Genomic DNA, 18,178 nt, shown 5'->3' on the forward strand with positions numbered 1-18,178 from the left:
GGCTGCATGCAGGCTTTGATGGATTCGTTTCTCGGTTACAGCTTGACAGCAGTGACAGCCTTCCCAGCAAGGACAGTCACTTCCGCTGGCCGCACCTCTGCCCGCCTCCACCAGAAGTGTCTGCAATTCCTGGCGGTGCGGCCGGGGCCTGGCCATGGCCGAGGGCACAGCCCCCCAAGGCGAGACAGAACCCCAGCCGAGGAGCTACAGTGCGGGCAGTCCAGAGCAAGGGCCCCTTGACCACTCACGGCTACCACTGCTGCGTGGCCTCAAGTGGGCTGCGGGACACTCTGCCCCACTGCAGTGGGACCCAGAAGGCTCAAGTGTCATTGCCCACAGCCTCCGGAGCCTGGGGTGCGGGCACGTTCTGGCTGCAGTAGGGGCCGGGGGTCAGCCACACGGGGATGGTGTAGGAGGAGAGGAGCGGGCTTGCAGCCGCAGGTCCAGGAGGGCAGGGCTCCCACGCACACAGCAAGGGGCTGTGGGCATGGACAGACTGGGCTGGGCGGAGCCACAGGCCTGGGCTCTGCGGGAGCCACGTGGAGCAGGGCTCAGCCAGTACCGGAGTCTGCACTTTGGTCTCTCTTTAGTGCAGTCAGCTCCTCCTGCCCCTGCTTCCTGGGGGACCCTCAGCTGGGGGCTGGGCCTGCAGACCACCCCCTCAGCGAGCACAGACGCTGGGCAGGTCCCTTGTGGGTCTCGTGCTGTCCCTGGGCAGCACGATGCAGACTGGCCTCACAGACAGCCTTGGAGCATGGTGCAATGGCCTGGCTCCCAGAATGCGCCAGCCCCGCCTGGCCCTGACATTCTCTGGGTCGTTCCTGCTCTGTCCTTGGGCCACTCTCGCCTGTGGCCCTGGGCCAGAACTTGTTTCTCTGCTCAGCCCACTCCAGGGAGGCGGGGATCAGGCCAGTCTGGAGCTGGCCTCTGAGGTCCACGGGGAACTGTGGGCACAGCTAAGGGGTGGAGGCCCCAACACCAAGCCCCTGGCCGTACCCTGAACGTGTGGCCCCACAGCTCCTGGCCTGGGAACCACGCATCGTGTCCTGGAGCCCACATGGGGCCCTGCCTTGGTCATGCTTCCCCAGGGCAATAGTGAGCCCTCGGTGGTCATGCAGAGCACACTGAGCCTGCTCGCCATCAGCTTCCAGTTGCGCCCTCAGTAAGGGTTCAGCCACTTCAGGTGCTTCCCAGCATGGCGCCCCTGCTGCTCAAGTGTTTGCGTGGACTGAGACACTGGCTCTAACGTGCGTCAGAAAGCTCCATGCACAGCACACAAGTTCCTAGGGCACAGAGGGGCCTGGAGTCACAGCACACAGGTTCCTAGGGCACAGAGGGGCCTGGAGTCACAGCACACAGGTTCCTAGGGCACAAAGGGGCCTGGAGTCACAGCACACAGGTTCCTAGGGCACAAAGGGGCCTGGAGTCACAGCACACAGGTTCCTAGGGCACAGAGGGGCCTGGAGTCACAGCACACAGGTTCCTAGAGGGACAGAGGGGCCTGGAGTCACAGCACACAGGTTCCTAGAGGGACAGAGGGGCCTGGAGTCACAGCACACAGGTTCCTAGGGTACAGAGGGGTCCGGAGTCACAGCACACAGGTTCCTAGGGCACAGAGGGGCCTGGAGTCACAGCACACAGGTTCCTAGGGCACAAAGGGGCCTGGAGTCACAGCACACAGGTTCCTAGGGTACAGAGGGGCCTGGAGTCACAGCACACAGGTTCCTAGGGCACAAAGGGGCCTGGAGTCACAGCACACAGGTTCCTAGGGCACAGAGGGGCCTGGAGTCACAGCACACAGGTTCCTAGGGCACAAAGGGGCCTGGAGTCACAGCACACAGGTTCCTAGGGCACAAAGGGGCCTGGAGTCAGAGCACACAGGTTCCTAGAGGGACAGAGGGGCCTGGAGTCACAGCACACAGGTTCCTAGAGGGACAGAGGGGCCTGGAGTCAGAGCACACAGGTTCCTAGGGCACAGAGGGGCCTGGAGTCAGAGCACACAGGTTCCTAGGGCACAAAGGGGCCTGGAGTCACAGCACACAGGTTCCTAGGGCACAGAGGGGCCTGGAGTCACAGCACACAGGTTCCTAGGGCACAGAGGGGCCTGGAGTCACAGCACACAGGTTCCTAGGGCACAAAGGGGCCTGGAGTCAGAGCACACAGGTTCCTAGAGGGACAGAAGGGCCTGGAGTCACAGCACACAGGTTCCTAGGGCACAGAGGGGCCTGGAGTCACAGCACACAGGTTCCTAGGGCACAAAGGGGCCTGGAGTCACAGCACACAGGTTCCTAGGGCACAGAGGGGCCTGGAGTCACAGCACATAAGTTCCTAGGGCACAGAGGGGCCTGGAGTCACAGCACACAGGTTCCTAGGGCACAAAGGGGCCTGGAGTCACAGCACACAGGTTCCTAGGGCACAGAGGGGCCTGGAGTCACAGCACACAGGCTCCTAGGGCACAGAGGGGCCTGGAGTCACAGCACACAGGTTCCTAGGGCACAGAGGGGCCTGGAGTCACAGCACACAGGTTCCTAGAGGGACAGAAGGGCCTGGAGTCACAGCACACAGGTTCCTAGAGGGACAGAGGGGCCTGGAGTCACAGCACACAGGTTCCTAGGGCACAAAGGGGCCTGGAGTCACAGCACACAGGTTCCTAGGGTACAGAGGGGCCTGGAGTCACAGCACACAGGTTCCTAGGGCACAGAGGGGCCTGGAGTCACAGCACACAGGTTCCTAGGGCACAGAGGGGCCTGGAGTCACAGCACACAGGTTCCTAGAGGGACAGGCCCGGAGTCACAGCACAAGGTTGTATTTGTGACAGAGTGGCCTGGGCTCCCACATGTGTAGCACACAGGGTTGTGTAGGGGTACAAGCGTGGGCTCCCGCATGTGTCACACACAAGGTTGTGCAGGGCACAGAGTGGCCGGGATGGACATACACACATACACACAGGAACTTCTAAAGCTTTATTCGTGAACATTCACTGTGGCATGGCAGGTAACTGCACTGGCTCCCAGGTGGGAGGGTGCATGACTCTGGCTAAGCCACCTCTGCACTTGCCAGGCAGTGACATCACGGAGACTGTGAAGGTGCAGACGTGTGTGTATTCTGTCCAGTGCGAGTGATGTGACAACCTGCACTGCATGAAGACAGGGCTCCCCAGGTCTAGGTGAGGTGCACGTGACCTCTTGTGCCTGTGCAGCTGGAGAGGCCTGTGGGCTTCTGCTATTGCCCTTGTGTGGCCTGAGGGTACCTCGCAGGACCAGGGTGCGGAGCTGGGACAGCCAGAGTGGCAGCCAACCCTCAGCGGCATCGAGGTCTAAAGAGTTCATGGATGGCACAACTCTACTGAAGCCATGCATGGGGAAAGCAAACCTAAAACGAGCCCAGAGCAACACAGACACTGTGGCTGTTTCCCTGGAGAAAGTCCCCTCCTGCACAGCTGTCCATGTTCTGCACTGGGCCAGAACCTCCGGAATGGGCCCTGCCTTTGTTCACTGCCGCCTCCCTGTGCCTCCTCAGCTCCCCCTGACTTGTGCTCCTGTGACGACCAGTAGAGGGAGCAAGCAGGGCTCCCAGGAAAGCAGTCATCCCAGTTGAGTCAACTTTTTGTGTGGAGACACTTCACATACTAATTCCACCCATCACAAGCACGTGAGATCCAGGGTGTCAAGAGACCTCAGGACCTGACCATGGCACAACACTGAGGGCTGACCTTGAAGGCACACACAGGACATGAGGTCTGGGATGTGTGGCTGACCCCAGCAAGCCCCCTAGAGCCTTGGGTTTCTCATCTGAAAATGGAGACGTCTCACCAGCACTAAGGACCCCATACTGAGGGCTCGATCCCGGAAACACAGTGTGCAGTTGAGCTTCCTGGGACGGCAGGTACAGGGGGGAGCTGGACCCCTCCCATGACCCTCAAACCCTACATTGAATCTCAGCAGAGAAGGCAGGAGAAGGGGCAGGGGACAATGAGACACACAGGAAGGCCAGGGCTGGGTCTTAGGGTCCTTGGGCGGCCCCTAGAGCAGCCAGGCCGGGAGGGGAGAGGCCAAGGTCGGAGGATGCCACTGCAGGAAAGGAGCTGGGAGGGGCTGGGCGTGGGCAGCACCAGCCACCAGGACGGCCCGCAATGACCCTGGCCTTGCTAGCTAGCTGGCAAGCAGTGACCCTGGGGGCAGTGGATTTTTGCAGGGTGCTGTCTGGACAGCCATGGGGCCCAAGGGCAGAGGCACCAAGGTCCAGGAGAGGTGGCCCGGGGTCCCAGCACAGGGATCTGGTGGCAGGCAGGGAGTCTCGGTGGAGGGCTGACTAGTTGACAGGCCGAAAGGTGAGGAGGGGGTAGTTGGTGGGCTTCATGACAAAGCAGTACACCATGTTCACATCCTCCGGGGATAGCGTCTCCAGCAGGAAGCATTTCAGCACCTAGGACAGAGGCATGGCTGCCTGGGAACCACTCAGCAGCTCAGGCCTTGGCCTGCACCCCCCCAGAGCCTGGTTGAGCCTGCAGCTGCAGGATGGGGGGGCCTCCCCAGACCCCACCCACCCTCTGCACACCACACCCCTGCCCCTCCTGCCCCCAGTCCCCCATGCCAGCTCACGTGGTGCAGCAGGAGCAGCATCTCCACTTCTGCCAGGCGACGCCCCAGGCACTGGCGCACCCCAAAGCCAAACGCCAGGTGCTGGAAGCTCTGATGTGGGCCCCTGTCAAGCCAGCGCTGGGGGAAATAGCGCTCAGGCCTCGGGAATACAGCCGGATTGCGACCCAGCGCGTAGAGGAACACCTGGACGTGTGTCTGTGGACAGGTGTGGAGGGGAGGTCAGCTCTCTGCTGAGGGCAATGTGGGTGGGGCTCGGCTGCAGGGGGCGGAGTCACTCACCCCAGCTGGGATGTGGTGGTTCTGCAGCACCAGGTCTGAGCTGACTATCCGCTCCAAATTCAAACCCACAGGATAGAGCCTTGGATGGGGCACCAGCAGGGGGAATGAGGCTGTGCCAGCTCTCCTCCCACACACTGCCAAGCCCAGCTGTGTGCAAGTCCCCAGTGAGCAGAGGGCAGGGACGCGGGAGGGGCAGCCAGCACCTACCTCAAGGTCTCCTTGAGGGCAGCCCGCAGCAGGGGCAGGTCTGAGATGACCCTCTGGGGATGGGCAGAGATGCTGGCTGCAGCTGCCTGAGTCTCCTGGCGCAGGGCCTGCTGCAAGTCGGGGTTGCGAGCCAGCTCAAAGAGCGTCATCAGCAAGGGGAGAGAAGTCTGCAAGGGACGTGGACAGCACTCAGCCCTGGCAGCAGGCACGGCCCTTGGCTCGGCGATCTGTTCCTAGGCACCCCTCCCTGTGGGTGTGGATGTCCAGAGCAGGCGCAGCCCAGTGCCAGAACACAGCACCCAGCGCCCACCACGGGGCCTGCTGCTGAGTCCCTAGGGAACGTCGGCCCCATCCCAGCCAGGGACTGACTCCAACCAGTCCACCCCTTCTCTAGGGCCCAGAAGGGGAAGACCTCTCCTCCTCTCCTCATTACTAAGGGAGAGTTCTGGAGCCAGTGCCATTGGCCCCCTGGTCATGGGTCCAGGACACCCACAGTCCCTCAGCACTGGCCTCCCAGTGATAGCATGAAGTGCCCACCTCAGCCCTCAGTTAACCTGGGCCTGTCCAGGGCGGGGAGGGGCATTGGCAGCTCTGTGAGCCTCAGGGTCTCCCACCTGCCCCTTCATTCCTCAGAGCTCCTGCAGTGTCCTCACTCGGAAATGGTCTCCTTTGGTCCCTCCCTGCTGCCACTGGGTGTCCGTCCCTGCTCTGCCCTGGGGCTGTGCCGGGACACTCAGTGTACTGTGGGGGCCTCCATGCCCCCTGTCTGGCTTCCACCTATCTTGACTGGGACACAGTGAAGGGGCCTCCTCTTAGGGCCACCCCCTTCTGCCTCCTCTGACTCTGCGTCCCTCAAGCCTGCACCCTCGCTGGCCCCCTCCAGGCCCTGGGCTGCTGCATGCCCTGGTCCCCTGCCCTCCCCACCTGCCTCCCCTGGGCTCTCTGGACCCTGAGTTCCTCTCACACATTGGGCTCCACGTCCCCTCCTAGAACTTCTAGAACTGCCTTTAGGTGAGGAAATAGATTCTAGAAGTAGCAGACTTCACAGGGGCTGGAGGGTGGTCTTGCTTTGTAGAACACTGTCTGAGACTCAGGTGGACTTCTTGGGCTGTGGGTGGGCTTTTTCTGACTGACCGTGTCCACGCTGCCTGCTGTGAGTTCAAGAGAGTTGGCCTTGATGGCCTCAGGTGACAAGTCCGCATGCCTCAGCAGCTCGGCCACGATGCCACCGTAGTGCCCAGAGCAGTCTCCTGCCAGCTCCTGGGAGATGTTCTCAATGCGCTGTTCGGCTGTGGAGAAGGGGAAACATCCCAGACCCTCTTAGGAAGTGTCTCCCCCTCTGCCCCTCAGGCCCACTCTGTCCCCTGTATTCTGAGGCCCCCACTCCTGTGTAAGGTCTCAGATCAGCCAAACGCAGCTCCAGCTCTCAGGACTACAGACAGCCAAGGCACCCAGATCTGGCCTCGCCCTCCCGAAGTGGTGGGGATGAGAAATTGGGTCCCCGGGCCTCACCATACTGGGAAATGTGGTCCCAGGCCTCAAAGTGCTCCTTCCACGCCTTGGCGCTGGTCCAGCGAGACAGGCTTCTGCGCGGGAGTACGAGCTCCACAGTGGATCTGAACATGGCCTCCAGGGCATGCATGAAGTTCAGGCCGACAGGGGTTATTTTCTGGCCAAGGAGGCCCAGACGCTCCCCAAAAAGTGCAAAGTTGCTGGCTGCAGAGGGCACGGCACTGCTGTGGTGAGGCTTCCCTGGGCTCTCAGCGGCCAGAGTTCCCCGCATCCCTGCACCAACCTTCTATGGTGTAGTTCAAGATTCTGGGCCGGACGTCCATGGTGAGGCTCCCACGTGCGTTCTGCTGCACCTTCTCCTGCAGGACCTGTAAGAATTCCCTGGCCACCACGTCCACCATGGGGATGAACTTCGCCACAGCCTTTGGGGACAGTGTGACTGGGTTCAGCTTCAGACGATTGCTTCGCCATTCGGGTCCATTCCTGCAGGGCAGAGAGCAGAGCTTGGGAGGCAGCTCCAGCATGCAATGGCCCCTCCATGTCATGCTGCCCTCCTGGTGCCCAGGCAGAATCGGGGAGCAGGATTGGAGTAGGAGCTGACTGCAGGCACAGACTCAGGCTGCTGCTTGTCCTAGGGCGCCCCTGTCTCTCAGAGCTGCCTTCCTGGTTTCTGTAGGAAGCACCAGCCATTGCCTCCCCACCCAGATCTCTGTGACTGTCATGGAATCTTCCAGATTTATCTCTCGTGAACCCTGCGAAGATGTTGACTCAAGCTGTGGTTCATATCTTTCACTTCAGTTCTCAGTACAGGAACAGCTGTGAAACCTCAGTCCCAGGCCATGAGCAGCAGCTCTGCATGTGGCCTGCAAAATTGTGCAAAGACCTCAAGAGCCAGGGAGAGGGAAATGACCTGGTCCTGCACCTGTCATGGACATGTGCTTTTGGACGTGAACACAGAGGTGCAGACACACAGCAGGAACATGGTTGCTGTCCCTAGCCTTGTGTGTGCTGGCCTCTGGCTGAACTGACCCACATGGAACAGAAAGTGATGGCACATTTCCCCTCTTCATTGATTTCTCCTCTTGGAGGGGCCGGCACTGAAGCTCAGCACATTCACTAAACAACTGCACCCTTGAGGGACAGAGTCCCTTCTCATGCCGTAGGCAGATTCAGAAAGCATCAGCGGTCCTGTTAAGAGGACAGCTCAGGCTGATTCCTAGCCACGAACAATCTTAGCAACAACAAAAGTGATATGGAAAAGCAGTAATCATGAAATCCATGAACCTGAATGGGGAAACACCGGGTTTCCAGGGCTTCCCCATTGAGAGACTGAGTTACCAGCAACAACAAACATTTCAAGGCACACACGGAAATAGGACAGCATGGCTCCTACAAAGAAAAACTCACAGGACTTCCCCCCCCCCACCCCAAAAAAAAAAAAAAAAAAAAAAAAAAAAACCATGGCTGGCACAGAAAACCATAGCAGATTTTAAAGATACTCAAAGGTCTACAGGATAACACAGGAACAGTGAAGGAAAGGCTGATCCAAGAAAACACATGGACCAGCAAAGAGATGGAAAATCTATGAAGAATACAAAAGGCAAACATGGAGCTAAAAAGTAGGAAAACAGAAATAAAAAGTGCACTAGAGAGACTCATAGCAGTTCTGAGCCAGCAGAAGAAAGAATCCGAGAGCATTCCATGTAGGACCACGGAAATGTCCAGGACTAAGGGTTCTGAACGAGAAAAATACCCCGGAAAAGAGAATGTAGCCGAGCACGACATGGGATGCTCTCAGGTGCACCCCTGTCGGGGGGGGGGGGGTGAGGTCTGTGAAATCCAGGGAGCACGGCTGTAGAGAGGGTTCATGCAGGAATGACGGCTGTCACTTCGTGAATGGGGGAAAGGCGCAGGTGTGAGCACCCAGGAGGCTCAGTGATCTCCATGTGGATGAACCCACTGGTGCCACAGCAGACACAGGCAATCACGGTGCACCAAGAAGACCAGGGCAGAGTTCTGATGGCACCACACCAAAAACCACTTGGTTTTCCTTTTATAAAAATTTATTTATTTATTTATTTATTTATTTGACAGGTAGAGATATAGACAGTGAGAGAGAGAGACAGAGAGAAAAGTCTTCCTTCCTTTGGTTCACTCCCATAATGGCTGCCACGGCCAAGCTACACAGATCTGAAGCCAGGAGCCCGGTGCTTCCTCCTGGTCTCCGTGTGGGTGCAGGGGCCCAAGCACTTGATCACTCTCCACTGCCCTCTCGGGCCACAGTATACAGCTGGACTGGAAGAGTAGCAGCCGGGACTAGAACCCGGATCCAATATGGGAGACCTGGGCTGTAGGCAGAGGATTAACCAAGTGAGCCATAGCACCGGCCCCGCTTTTCCTTTTCCATAGGACCTGGGGTGACAGTGATCACACGTCATTGACATGAACACACACACCCACACAGGACCCCAATCACCTGTGCAAGACTCTCATGAGCACACAGGCACAGACATGCTCACATGACACACACAACACATAAACAAGCACACACACACACAGGCACACATGTGTAAACATTTCACCAGGAACAAACCCTCTCAAGATGCAAATACTGAAAGCAAGTGCAGGGAACCACACAAGTGTGAGACACACATGCACACACACACATGTGCATGCAGGCACTGGAGCACACCCACCCCGGTACTCCCTGCCACATGTCCTGAATGAAGGGCACTGGAAGAGGCATGGCCCTAAATCTCACAGTCAAGAGAAGTCCCTTCTGACGTGCTGTGGGCCGCTGTCCACAGTCAGATGTCCCTCTACCAGCAACTACGCCTGTCCTAATGCAAACCTCAGCAGCACATCTGTCCCCCATCTCTCTCCCTACCTGAGCAGGTGTGCCGCCCTTTGCAAAGTGAGAAACAGCAGCAGTGCAACCCCCCCCCCAGAGTGTGTGAGTTCTGAGCCAGAAGACCCATCAACCTGTGCATCCCCATCTCTCTCAGCCCAGGACCGTACCCACCGATGTGAGGACTGTGTTAAGTCTAGGAGACAAGGGCACCTTGGGGCAGGGCTGCAGTTCTGGGGGGCACTGGTCCTGGCACGGCCTGGCCTGGGCAATGACTCCCTTCCTTCAGGTGCTCCTGACCTATAGGAGGGAGAGCCGTCCACCTGCCAGAGAAAATGCCCGCTACACAGAGAGGATGCTCCAGGAGCCACGTGGTCATCGTTCCCCTCTCTCACCTGCAGGGGCCCTGGCCATTTCCCCAGCACACCCCACTCCCACAGCCACAGGACAGAGGGTCCCCCATGGGATGGCTCTGGGTGTGTGATGATCTGCCTGGCTCCACCCACACACACAGACCACAAGGCAGGTGCACTTGCTGTCAGCTCTGCTCTGCCTTCTCCCCAAGTCCTGGCCTTGGTTCCCACCCCCTCCTCATCCCGACTCGGCCCTCACAGCAAGAACACGCCACATTTCTGTCCACGATGCTGTCTGTAGGCCGCCCAGGGCTCTGGGTGCACACGCTGGGGGTGCCGGCTCTCCACCTGCTGCAGCCTCTCCACGTCCTCCGGCAGCATCACAGACACGAATTGTCGTCCCCCCAGGTCATGCCTGCAGGGCAAAGCACAGAGGCTGGCCGGGCCCTCTCCAGGTCACCCCCTGTGGGACCTCTTCCCCCCCATAGACCCACGGCTTCCCACAGGACATCCCTCCTGCTGTGCACCAGAAACCTCTCCACCCTTCGTGCCTCTGACTTCTGCCTGCTCAGCTGTGACCATAGTGTGCTTGGTCCTCCTGAAGAGCCCCCGTCCCCATCAGTGAGGACACTGCCCAGCTCCCCCATGCTGCTCCCTGCCTTCCTAAGGACGCACAGCACAGGCTGCCCTGGGCAATGGTGGTGCTGTGTGCCTGGCCAGGGCTGGGGCACATGATCGGGGAGCGTCTGTCCAGAGGCCAGCAAGGCCTTTACCTGAAAATGGGCCCCAGCTCCTGGAAGGTGCGATGCATCTCCAGGTGGATGTTCTCATACCCCTTCTCTCTCCAGATCTGCAGCATCCTCATCCACTGGGAGCTGGGACACTGGGGGATGGCTTCAAAGGGCAGCGCAGCCTTGGGAGACAGAGCCGCCCTGGTGCTCAGCGTCCTGGTGTCTCGCAGAGACAGCCAAGGCCCTGCCGTCCACACAGCTGTCCTTGCCCTGAATGTCATCCTGAGGCTCCCCGAGCCTGGTTCCGCCCCAGTCCTTTTATGTCACCTAGGAGTTTGCTGGCACACTGATTACGCATGGCTGAGTGTCCTTGAGTGATTCTTGAGGCCAGGGCTGGAGTTCTGGGTACAGACCCAAGGTACAGGAAGGAAAAGGCAGCGAGTGAGTGCCTCCTCCTCATCCCTCGTGGTGGGATGGGCAGGCGGGGGCAGGTGCAGCCTGCCCTACATCACGTGGTCACAGGAGCAATTCGGACGGGGCCCTTATCTCTCATGGACTCCTGAATAAATCTTCCCTTCCGGACAGGATCAATCAGAAAGTGAGGGCCCCGTTTGCACCATCACCCACACACGTTCTACCTAAAACTTTTTATTCATGTTTCTATTGAAAAACAAAAATGTGTGTGTGTTTCAAGTGACACTTGGTGTTTTGAAACAGTGGCGCCTGTGTCATGGCCACATTCCGCTAAGTGACGAGGGTCAGGTTACAGCCATCCTCCTTCTGCGGTGAGTAAGCATGATGTGGAATCTCGGTAATTTTCCACCATGCAGCACCGAGTTGGGCACGCAGTCTTCACGCCGCCTGGCTGCCTTCCGAGCCCATGCCTCCTGCAGAACCAGAGTTTGGGTCTGCAGCTCCCCCTTCCCCGCCGCCCACGCCCTTGCAGCCACCGTTCTGTGTTCCACTTCTATGCGCTCTATGGGGAGGGACATCTGTGGCCCCCGTCTTTCTGGGTCTGGCTTTCCTCACTTAATTCACGGTCCTCTGCTTCTCCCCAGCAGTTGCCAATGGCAGCACTCCCTTGTCGCTGCAGGCTGACGGTGCCCCTGTGGGCCGTCGTTCACCCATGCAGTGAGGGCTGGCGACTGGACCAACACAGCGGCACACGTGGGCTGCAGCTGCTCATCGCACCGACCCCACTGTGGGAGGGCTGGCCTGGGCCCCTCTGTCCTCCTGCTGTCATTGTATCTGCACCCCTCCATTGGCCCTGCAGCTTGGTGCCCTGTTTGGATGCTGGGCTGTCACCAGGAGCCAGGCGACAGCGCCCTGAGCGCAGCTTCCACAGACTGTAGGCCATTCGCTTACCTGTTCAGTGTGGTCATCTATGCCCAAGCACTCTTCAAATGCATTCTATTGTAACCCAGTTTGCATACCAGGAAATGCACATGAAGTGTACAGATAAATGAGCTTTTGTCATCACATTCATGACCAATGCTCAAATTAAGAAAATAGCTTAACTGGTCCCCCGAGAGTACAACCTATCCCCCATTTCTTTTCTTTTAACGTGTGAAGCAACAGTATATTGTGGTGTTTGCGGTATGATTCAGTGAAGCACTGGTTATGCACCAAGTGATGACATCCACATAACTTTCACACTCTATACATTAACCACCACAAAGAACAGAAAGCGTGGTACCTTCTTATCCTTTCTCCATGAGCAATTTCTAGCTCATTTGTCAAAGATTTGTTGTAGATTCACGAGCTAACTTCTGGGATTTCTACGCTGTCCCATTGGTCTCTGTGCCAGCACCAGGCTGCTGTTCATTCTAACAGCCCTGCCGTATGCCGTGAAATCCAATGTTGTGAGGCCGCTAGCTTTGTTTTTATATATGTCAGATTCACATCTGATTTTATGAATCTTGCTTTTCTCTCATTTTTGGTTAGTTGGGTCAATTCTTTATCAACCTTTTCAATTTTTAAAGAATTATTTTATTTGAAAGTCAGAGTTACACAGAGAAAGGAGGAGTAGCCAGGATGCGAAGCAATGCCCATATGGAATACCTGTACTGCAGGCTGGGGCTTCAACCCACTGCGCCACAGCGCCGGCCCCTCTATGTTTTTAAAAATGCTATTCATTTCATTGATATTTGTGTAGTTTTAAAATTTCTATTTTATTTTTTTTCCAACTTTTATTTTTTCTTTCCACATATTAATTGGGGGTTTGGTTTGTGTTTTTCAAGGTCCTTGAGATACAATGTTAGATCATTTATTTCACAGCTTTCCAATTCTTGATGTAGACCCTTATTGCTATAAACTTCCCTCTTAACACTGATGTTGCTGTCTCCCATAAGAATTTATGTGTTATATTTTCACTATAATTCATTCCAGGCATATTTTATTTCCCTTTTGATTTCTTCTATGACCATTGGTTAATTGAGGAGTATGTTGTTCGGTCTCCATGGTCTGTTTACTTCATGGAGTTTCTTTTGTGTTCATGTTCAGCTGATTCCATTGTCATGAGAACATTGTCATGAGAACACAGCTGATGGAACTCCTTTTTCTGGATTTGCTGAGACTTGTTTAATGGGCCAGTACACTGTCTGTGCTACAAACCTCCATGCACTGAAGGAACGAATGTGCTTCTCTGTGGATATTGATCGATTTCTTTGCTGATTGACTGATTAGCCCACTGACGACAGCGACGTGCTGAAGTCTCCCAGTGTTTTACTATTGGAGCTTATGTCTCCTTTCAGCTTCATTAAGATTTGTTTCATAGGATTGGGTGCCTAGGACTCACTGCGATTACATTTATTATAGTCACATCTCCTGTTGAAGTCATTCACTAATCATAAAATAACGAGCTTCTTGGTCTCTTTCAAGTTTTGTCTTAAACTCTGTTTTGTCTGATATGATTCTAGCTATAGCAGCTCAGTTTGATTTCCAAAGCACAGAATTTCTTTTTCCATCCTCTTCTTTCTGTCTTTGTGAATATGCCTTGGTGGGGTGTATTTCTTGTGGGCAGCATATACACGGGTCTTTCGTTTTTTATCCATTCAGCCAGTCTGTATCTTTTAGTTGGAAAATTTAGTCAATGGACGTGCCAGGTGATTAGAGATAAGTGATGACTTGTCCAGCATTCTCCCCAGACGTCCCTGTCGTCTGCTCTGTGTCTCCTTGGTTCTGTCCTAGCAGGTTCTCTGCCTTCACATTCTGTCATGAGGCCGCATGTCTGCATGAGCAGAGCCTTCCGTGCCAGGTAAGCAGAAGGGGCCAGTGACCTGCTCGCAGATCTGCAGAGCTGCCCCGGGTTCTGCACCTGCTGGGGTTTGGCACTGTTCCCGCCTGTGCTGAGGGCCTTCACGTGTGCTTGGAGGCCTGCGCATGTACAGCCGCTGAGCAGAGAGGTTGGAGGGGCACACGTGTCCAGACAGACCTGGCATCTCTGCTGACTCTAGCTCCCGCACCAGCCAGTCTGAGCAGACTCTGGCAGCACACTCTGCACGAGCCCCCAGGGCCCTCGAGCAAGACCACCGAGCAGCAAGCAGCCCTGGGGCACCACAGCCCCCTTGTCTCCCAGCTACCACGGGCACAGCTGCAGGCTGGCCTCAGAGCACCACCTCCATGTGGACATCAACGAAAGCGCTCCCAGGACACCACCACCACCACCACCCACCCTGCCGCTGCAGCCACCTCCTCCTGGCCCTGACATTCTCTGAGTCGGCCCTGCTCTGTCCTTGGGCCACTCTCGCCTGTGGCCCTGGGCCAGGAGTTCACCTCCCCACTCAGCACCCCCACCCCAGGAGGTGAGAATCAGGCCAGTCTGGAGCTGGCCTCTGGGGTCCACAGGGGACTGTGGGAACAGCTGAGGGGCAGAGGTCCCAGCACCAGCCCCCCACCCCAGCATTGCGCTGAGCAGGTGGCCCCGCAGCTCTTGACCAGGAATCACGCATTGTGTCCCGGAGCCCACGTGGGGCCCTGCCTCGGCCCTGCTCCCCCAGGGGCAGTAGTAGAGTGTGGGTGGGGCCTTGGCACCCAGTCCTACCCCTCGGGTCTACCAAGTGTTCCCTGGACTCTGCTCCCAGGAGAAAGGCTCAGACACAGCCTCCTGGGGCCCAGCCCCTCCTCAAAGCTGCAGCCCAGGGCCCGGCCCAGACCAGAGGGAGCAGACAGGCAGGGCAGGGCAGGGCAGGGCCCTCTGGGCTGCAGCTGAGCCCCACGCATGCCCTCCTGCCATGGCCAGGTCACCATTCTGCTAAGAGAGGAGGGGTCTCGGTGCCAGGGCAGGGTGGGGCCTCCCCAGGGTCCACTGTGGAGAAAGTGGGGACCCTCAGCTGACAGCAGACCCAGCACCCTTCAGGGACTTCTGTGAGCAACACTGGGCCAGCACACACCCTGCCTCCCTGGGTCTCTGCATCCACACTCCCTGTACCACCGGTTCTGGCCCCAACCCCAGGACTCAGCCTGCATCTTGCAATGGTGCAGAAATTCCCAGACCCCGGGCTCTGGGAGGCAGCCCAGCCTCAGCCAGGATCAGGCTGTCCCCGTTCCCCCTGCAGGAGCCTGAGTTCCAGTTTCTGCTGACCCTAAGGTGCAGCCACAACAGCCCAAAGGTGGCCTCCGTCCCCACAGGCAGGGCAGTGAGCTGGGGGGCCTTCCCGAGAGCCCAGACCCAGCTAAGTTCTGGGCATGAGATCTCCCATCATCCGGCAACTCCATTCCATGTATTGTACAGGAAACACTGCAGGACCCACGTCCACACTGCAGGATCCACGTCCACACTGCAGGATCCACGTCCACACTGCAAGACCCACGTCCACACTGCAGGACCCACGTCCACACTGCAGGATCCACGTCCACACTGCAAGACCCACGTCCACACTGCAGGACCCACGTCCACACTGCAAGACCCACGTCCACACTGCAGGGCCCACGTCCACACTGCAAGACCCACGTCCTCACTGCAGGACCCACGTCCACACTGCAAGACCCACGTCCACACTGCAGGACCCACGTCCACACTGCAGGACCCACGTCCACTCTGCAGGACCCACGTCCACACTGCAGGATCCACATCCACACTGCAAGACCCACGTCCACACTGCAGGATCCACGTCCACACTGCAGGACCCACATCCACACTGCAAGACCCACGTCCACACTGCAGGATCCATGTCCACTCTGCAGGACCCACGTCCACACTGCAGGATCCACATCCACACTGCAGGACCCACGTCCACACTGCAGGATCCACGTCCACACTGCAGGACCCACGTCCACACTTCAGGATCCACGTCCACACTGCAGGACCCACGTCCACACTGCAGGACCCACGTCCACACTGCAGGATCCACGTCCACACTGCAGGACCCACGTCCACACTTCAGGATCCACGTCCACACTGCAAGACCCACGTCCACACTGCAGGACCCACGTCCACACTTCAGGATCCACGTCCACACTGCAGGACCCACGTCCACACTGCAGGACCCACGTCCACACTGCAGGACCCACGTCCACTCTGCAGGACCCACGTCCACACTGCAGGATCCACATCCACACTGCAGGACCCACGTCCACACTTCAGGATCCACGTCCACACTGCAGGACCCACGTCCACACTGCAGGACCCACGTCCACAGAAGAACAAACGCCAGTCACAGACACCAAAGCAGCCACAGTGGTCTGCAGAAGCAAACTGGCCCTGCACTGGAAGACGCATGCAATGAAAGCATCATCCCCCGGGTGGCGCTGTGGCATGGTGAGCTAAGCTCCCACCTGCCGTGCCGGCATTCCACATGGGCACTGGGTCCAGTCCCAGCTATTCTTTTTCTATCCAGCTCTCTGCTATGGCCTGGGAAAGCAGTGGAAGACGGCACAGTCCTTGGGCCCCTGCACCCACGTGGGAGACCTGGAAGAGGCTCCTGGCTCCTGGCTCCAGATCAGCCAGCTCCGGCTGTTGTGGTCATTTGGGGAGTGAACCAGCAGATGGAAGATCTTCCTCTGTAACTCTACCTCTCAAATAAATAAATAAATCTTTCTTTAAAAAATCAACCTTAGGGAAACTGTCTAAGCTCCATGTGTTGCCTTCCAAATTCCCAGACAGGTCCGAGACTTGGACAAGATGATGCTGAAATTCACATTAAAATGGAAAGGCAGGGGATCCAAGATGGCTGAGGAGGGAAAAGGCCTGAAGGTTCTCACCACAGGGACATAACAGAAGAAAAGGAACTGCATCCAGGGGGACAGTTGGAGAGAAGTTTGCATGGAGATTCTACAAAAGGAAGAGAGACGGTGTGGCACAGCAGGGACGGTTCAATCACGCAGCAGTGAGCAGGACACCATCAGCGCCTTCCCATAGCTGGTGGCTGGAGGGGAGACCACCTTCTCAGAGCAAGATGCCAGGCAACAAGCAGGTAGGAAACACCATCTTAACAAGGCCAGCAGAGGCTACGGAAGCCTAGGCAAAACTGGAAGACGTTAGCAGAGGGATAAACGCATGCTCCCAGCTGACTTGGAGTCTGGCCTGGAGGGTTGGTGGGGGCAGGGTGCCCACTTCGGCACATGAAGCACTCCCTTCCCCTCACATTATCAAGGCAGAATGCCAACCTCGATCGGTTAGGAAGCTGGCTCCGGGAATGCCACGGCTCTTTCCGTGGATGGGGATGGCTCATGGGGCTGAGAGTGGATCCCACACTCCCGGTGACTGTGGGAATCCTGACTGTGCAAGAGGGCAGATGACAGGGTGGGGCTGAGTCTTTGGAAAATCACGGAGTCTGGATTCAGAGGCTCAGGGTTCTGCACTCACTCCGAGGAGCACACAGATCCTCGTGCAGCTCGTGCGCCTGTGTGTGTGAGGTGCCTGGGCACTGTGGGCTCACCCAGGGTGGTTGGTTCACCTTGGTAGAGAGAGGCTGATGCTGTGATCACTCCAGCTGACGATGGAGATCGACCACACCCAACTTGGGTGTCACCTGGACTCCTGTACCCAGCAAATTGATTTGATTATCTAGCTAATCAAATACAACAACACATCAGAAAAGAAATCATTCACACATCCAAGTGGGATTTATTCCCGGATGCATATGCAAGTCAATCAATGTGACACATCACAGTAACAGACTGAAGATAAAGACTGTATGATCATCTCAATAGATGCAGAGAAAACATTGATAAACTACAACATCTTCTCATGTTAAAAAAAAAAAAAACCTTAAGCAAATTGGGTTTAGAAGGAATTGGGTATAGAAGGAATATTCCTCAACACAATAAAGTCAATATACAACAAACCCACAGCCAGCATCATACTGAATGGAGAAAAGTTGGGAACATTTCACAGAGATCCAGTACAGACAAGGATGAGTACTTTCACCACTGCTATTCAATACAGTTCTGGAAGTTTCAGCCAGAGCCATTAGGTGAGAAAAAGACATCAATGGGGTGCAAATTAGAAAGGAGAAAGTCAAACTATCCCTGTTGCAGATGACATGACTCTATATATAGGGGAAACCAAAAGGCTCCACTAAGAGGCTATTGGAACTTACAAGAGAGTTTGCTAAAGTAGCAGGATATAAAATCAACACACAAAAATCGACAGCCTTTGAATACACAGACAATGCAATGGCTGAGAAAGAACTTGTAAGATCAGCA

The 18,178-nt window shown here is 56.6% G+C and overlaps 1 protein-coding gene across 1 annotated transcript; it reads right to left on the reverse strand.

The window, feature by feature from the left end:
* Positions 1-2,932: 2,932 nt before the first annotated feature.
* On the reverse strand, positions 2,933-10,959 carry CYP11B2 (cytochrome P450, family 11, subfamily B, polypeptide 2). Its single transcript, XM_017340182.3, has 9 exons — positions 10,574-10,959; positions 10,060-10,215; positions 6,883-7,082; positions 6,600-6,803; positions 6,222-6,376; positions 5,088-5,254; positions 4,881-4,959; positions 4,602-4,796; positions 2,933-4,425 (listed from the first exon to the last, which is right to left on the reverse strand). The coding sequence occupies exons 1-9, from the start codon at positions 10,810-10,812 to the stop codon at positions 4,312-4,314; spliced, it is 1,509 nt and encodes a 502-aa protein (XP_017195671.3). The 5' UTR covers positions 10,813-10,959; the 3' UTR covers positions 2,933-4,311.
* Positions 10,960-18,178: the final 7,219 nt, after the last annotated feature.

Source organism: Oryctolagus cuniculus, chromosome 6 (genome assembly GCF_964237555.1).
Source record: "Oryctolagus cuniculus chromosome 6, mOryCun1.1, whole genome shotgun sequence".
Taxonomy (NCBI): Eukaryota; Metazoa; Chordata; class Mammalia; order Lagomorpha; family Leporidae; genus Oryctolagus; species Oryctolagus cuniculus.

Bases quoted from the DNA above. Each gene is read 5' to 3' on its own strand.
- CYP11B2 (XM_017340182.3), bottom strand. From the start codon at position 10,812: ATGACATTCAGGGCAAGGACAGCTGTGTGGACGGCAGGGCCTTGGCTG. The intron at 7,083-10,059 runs GTGAGGGCCGAG...TCTGCCCTGCAG, and splicing joins AAATGTGGCGTGTTCTTGCT to GAATGGACCCGAATGGCGAA. The intron at 6,377-6,599 runs GTGAGGCCCGGG...CCTTCTCCACAG, and splicing joins GGACCACATTTCCCAGTATG to CCGAACAGCGCATTGAGAAC.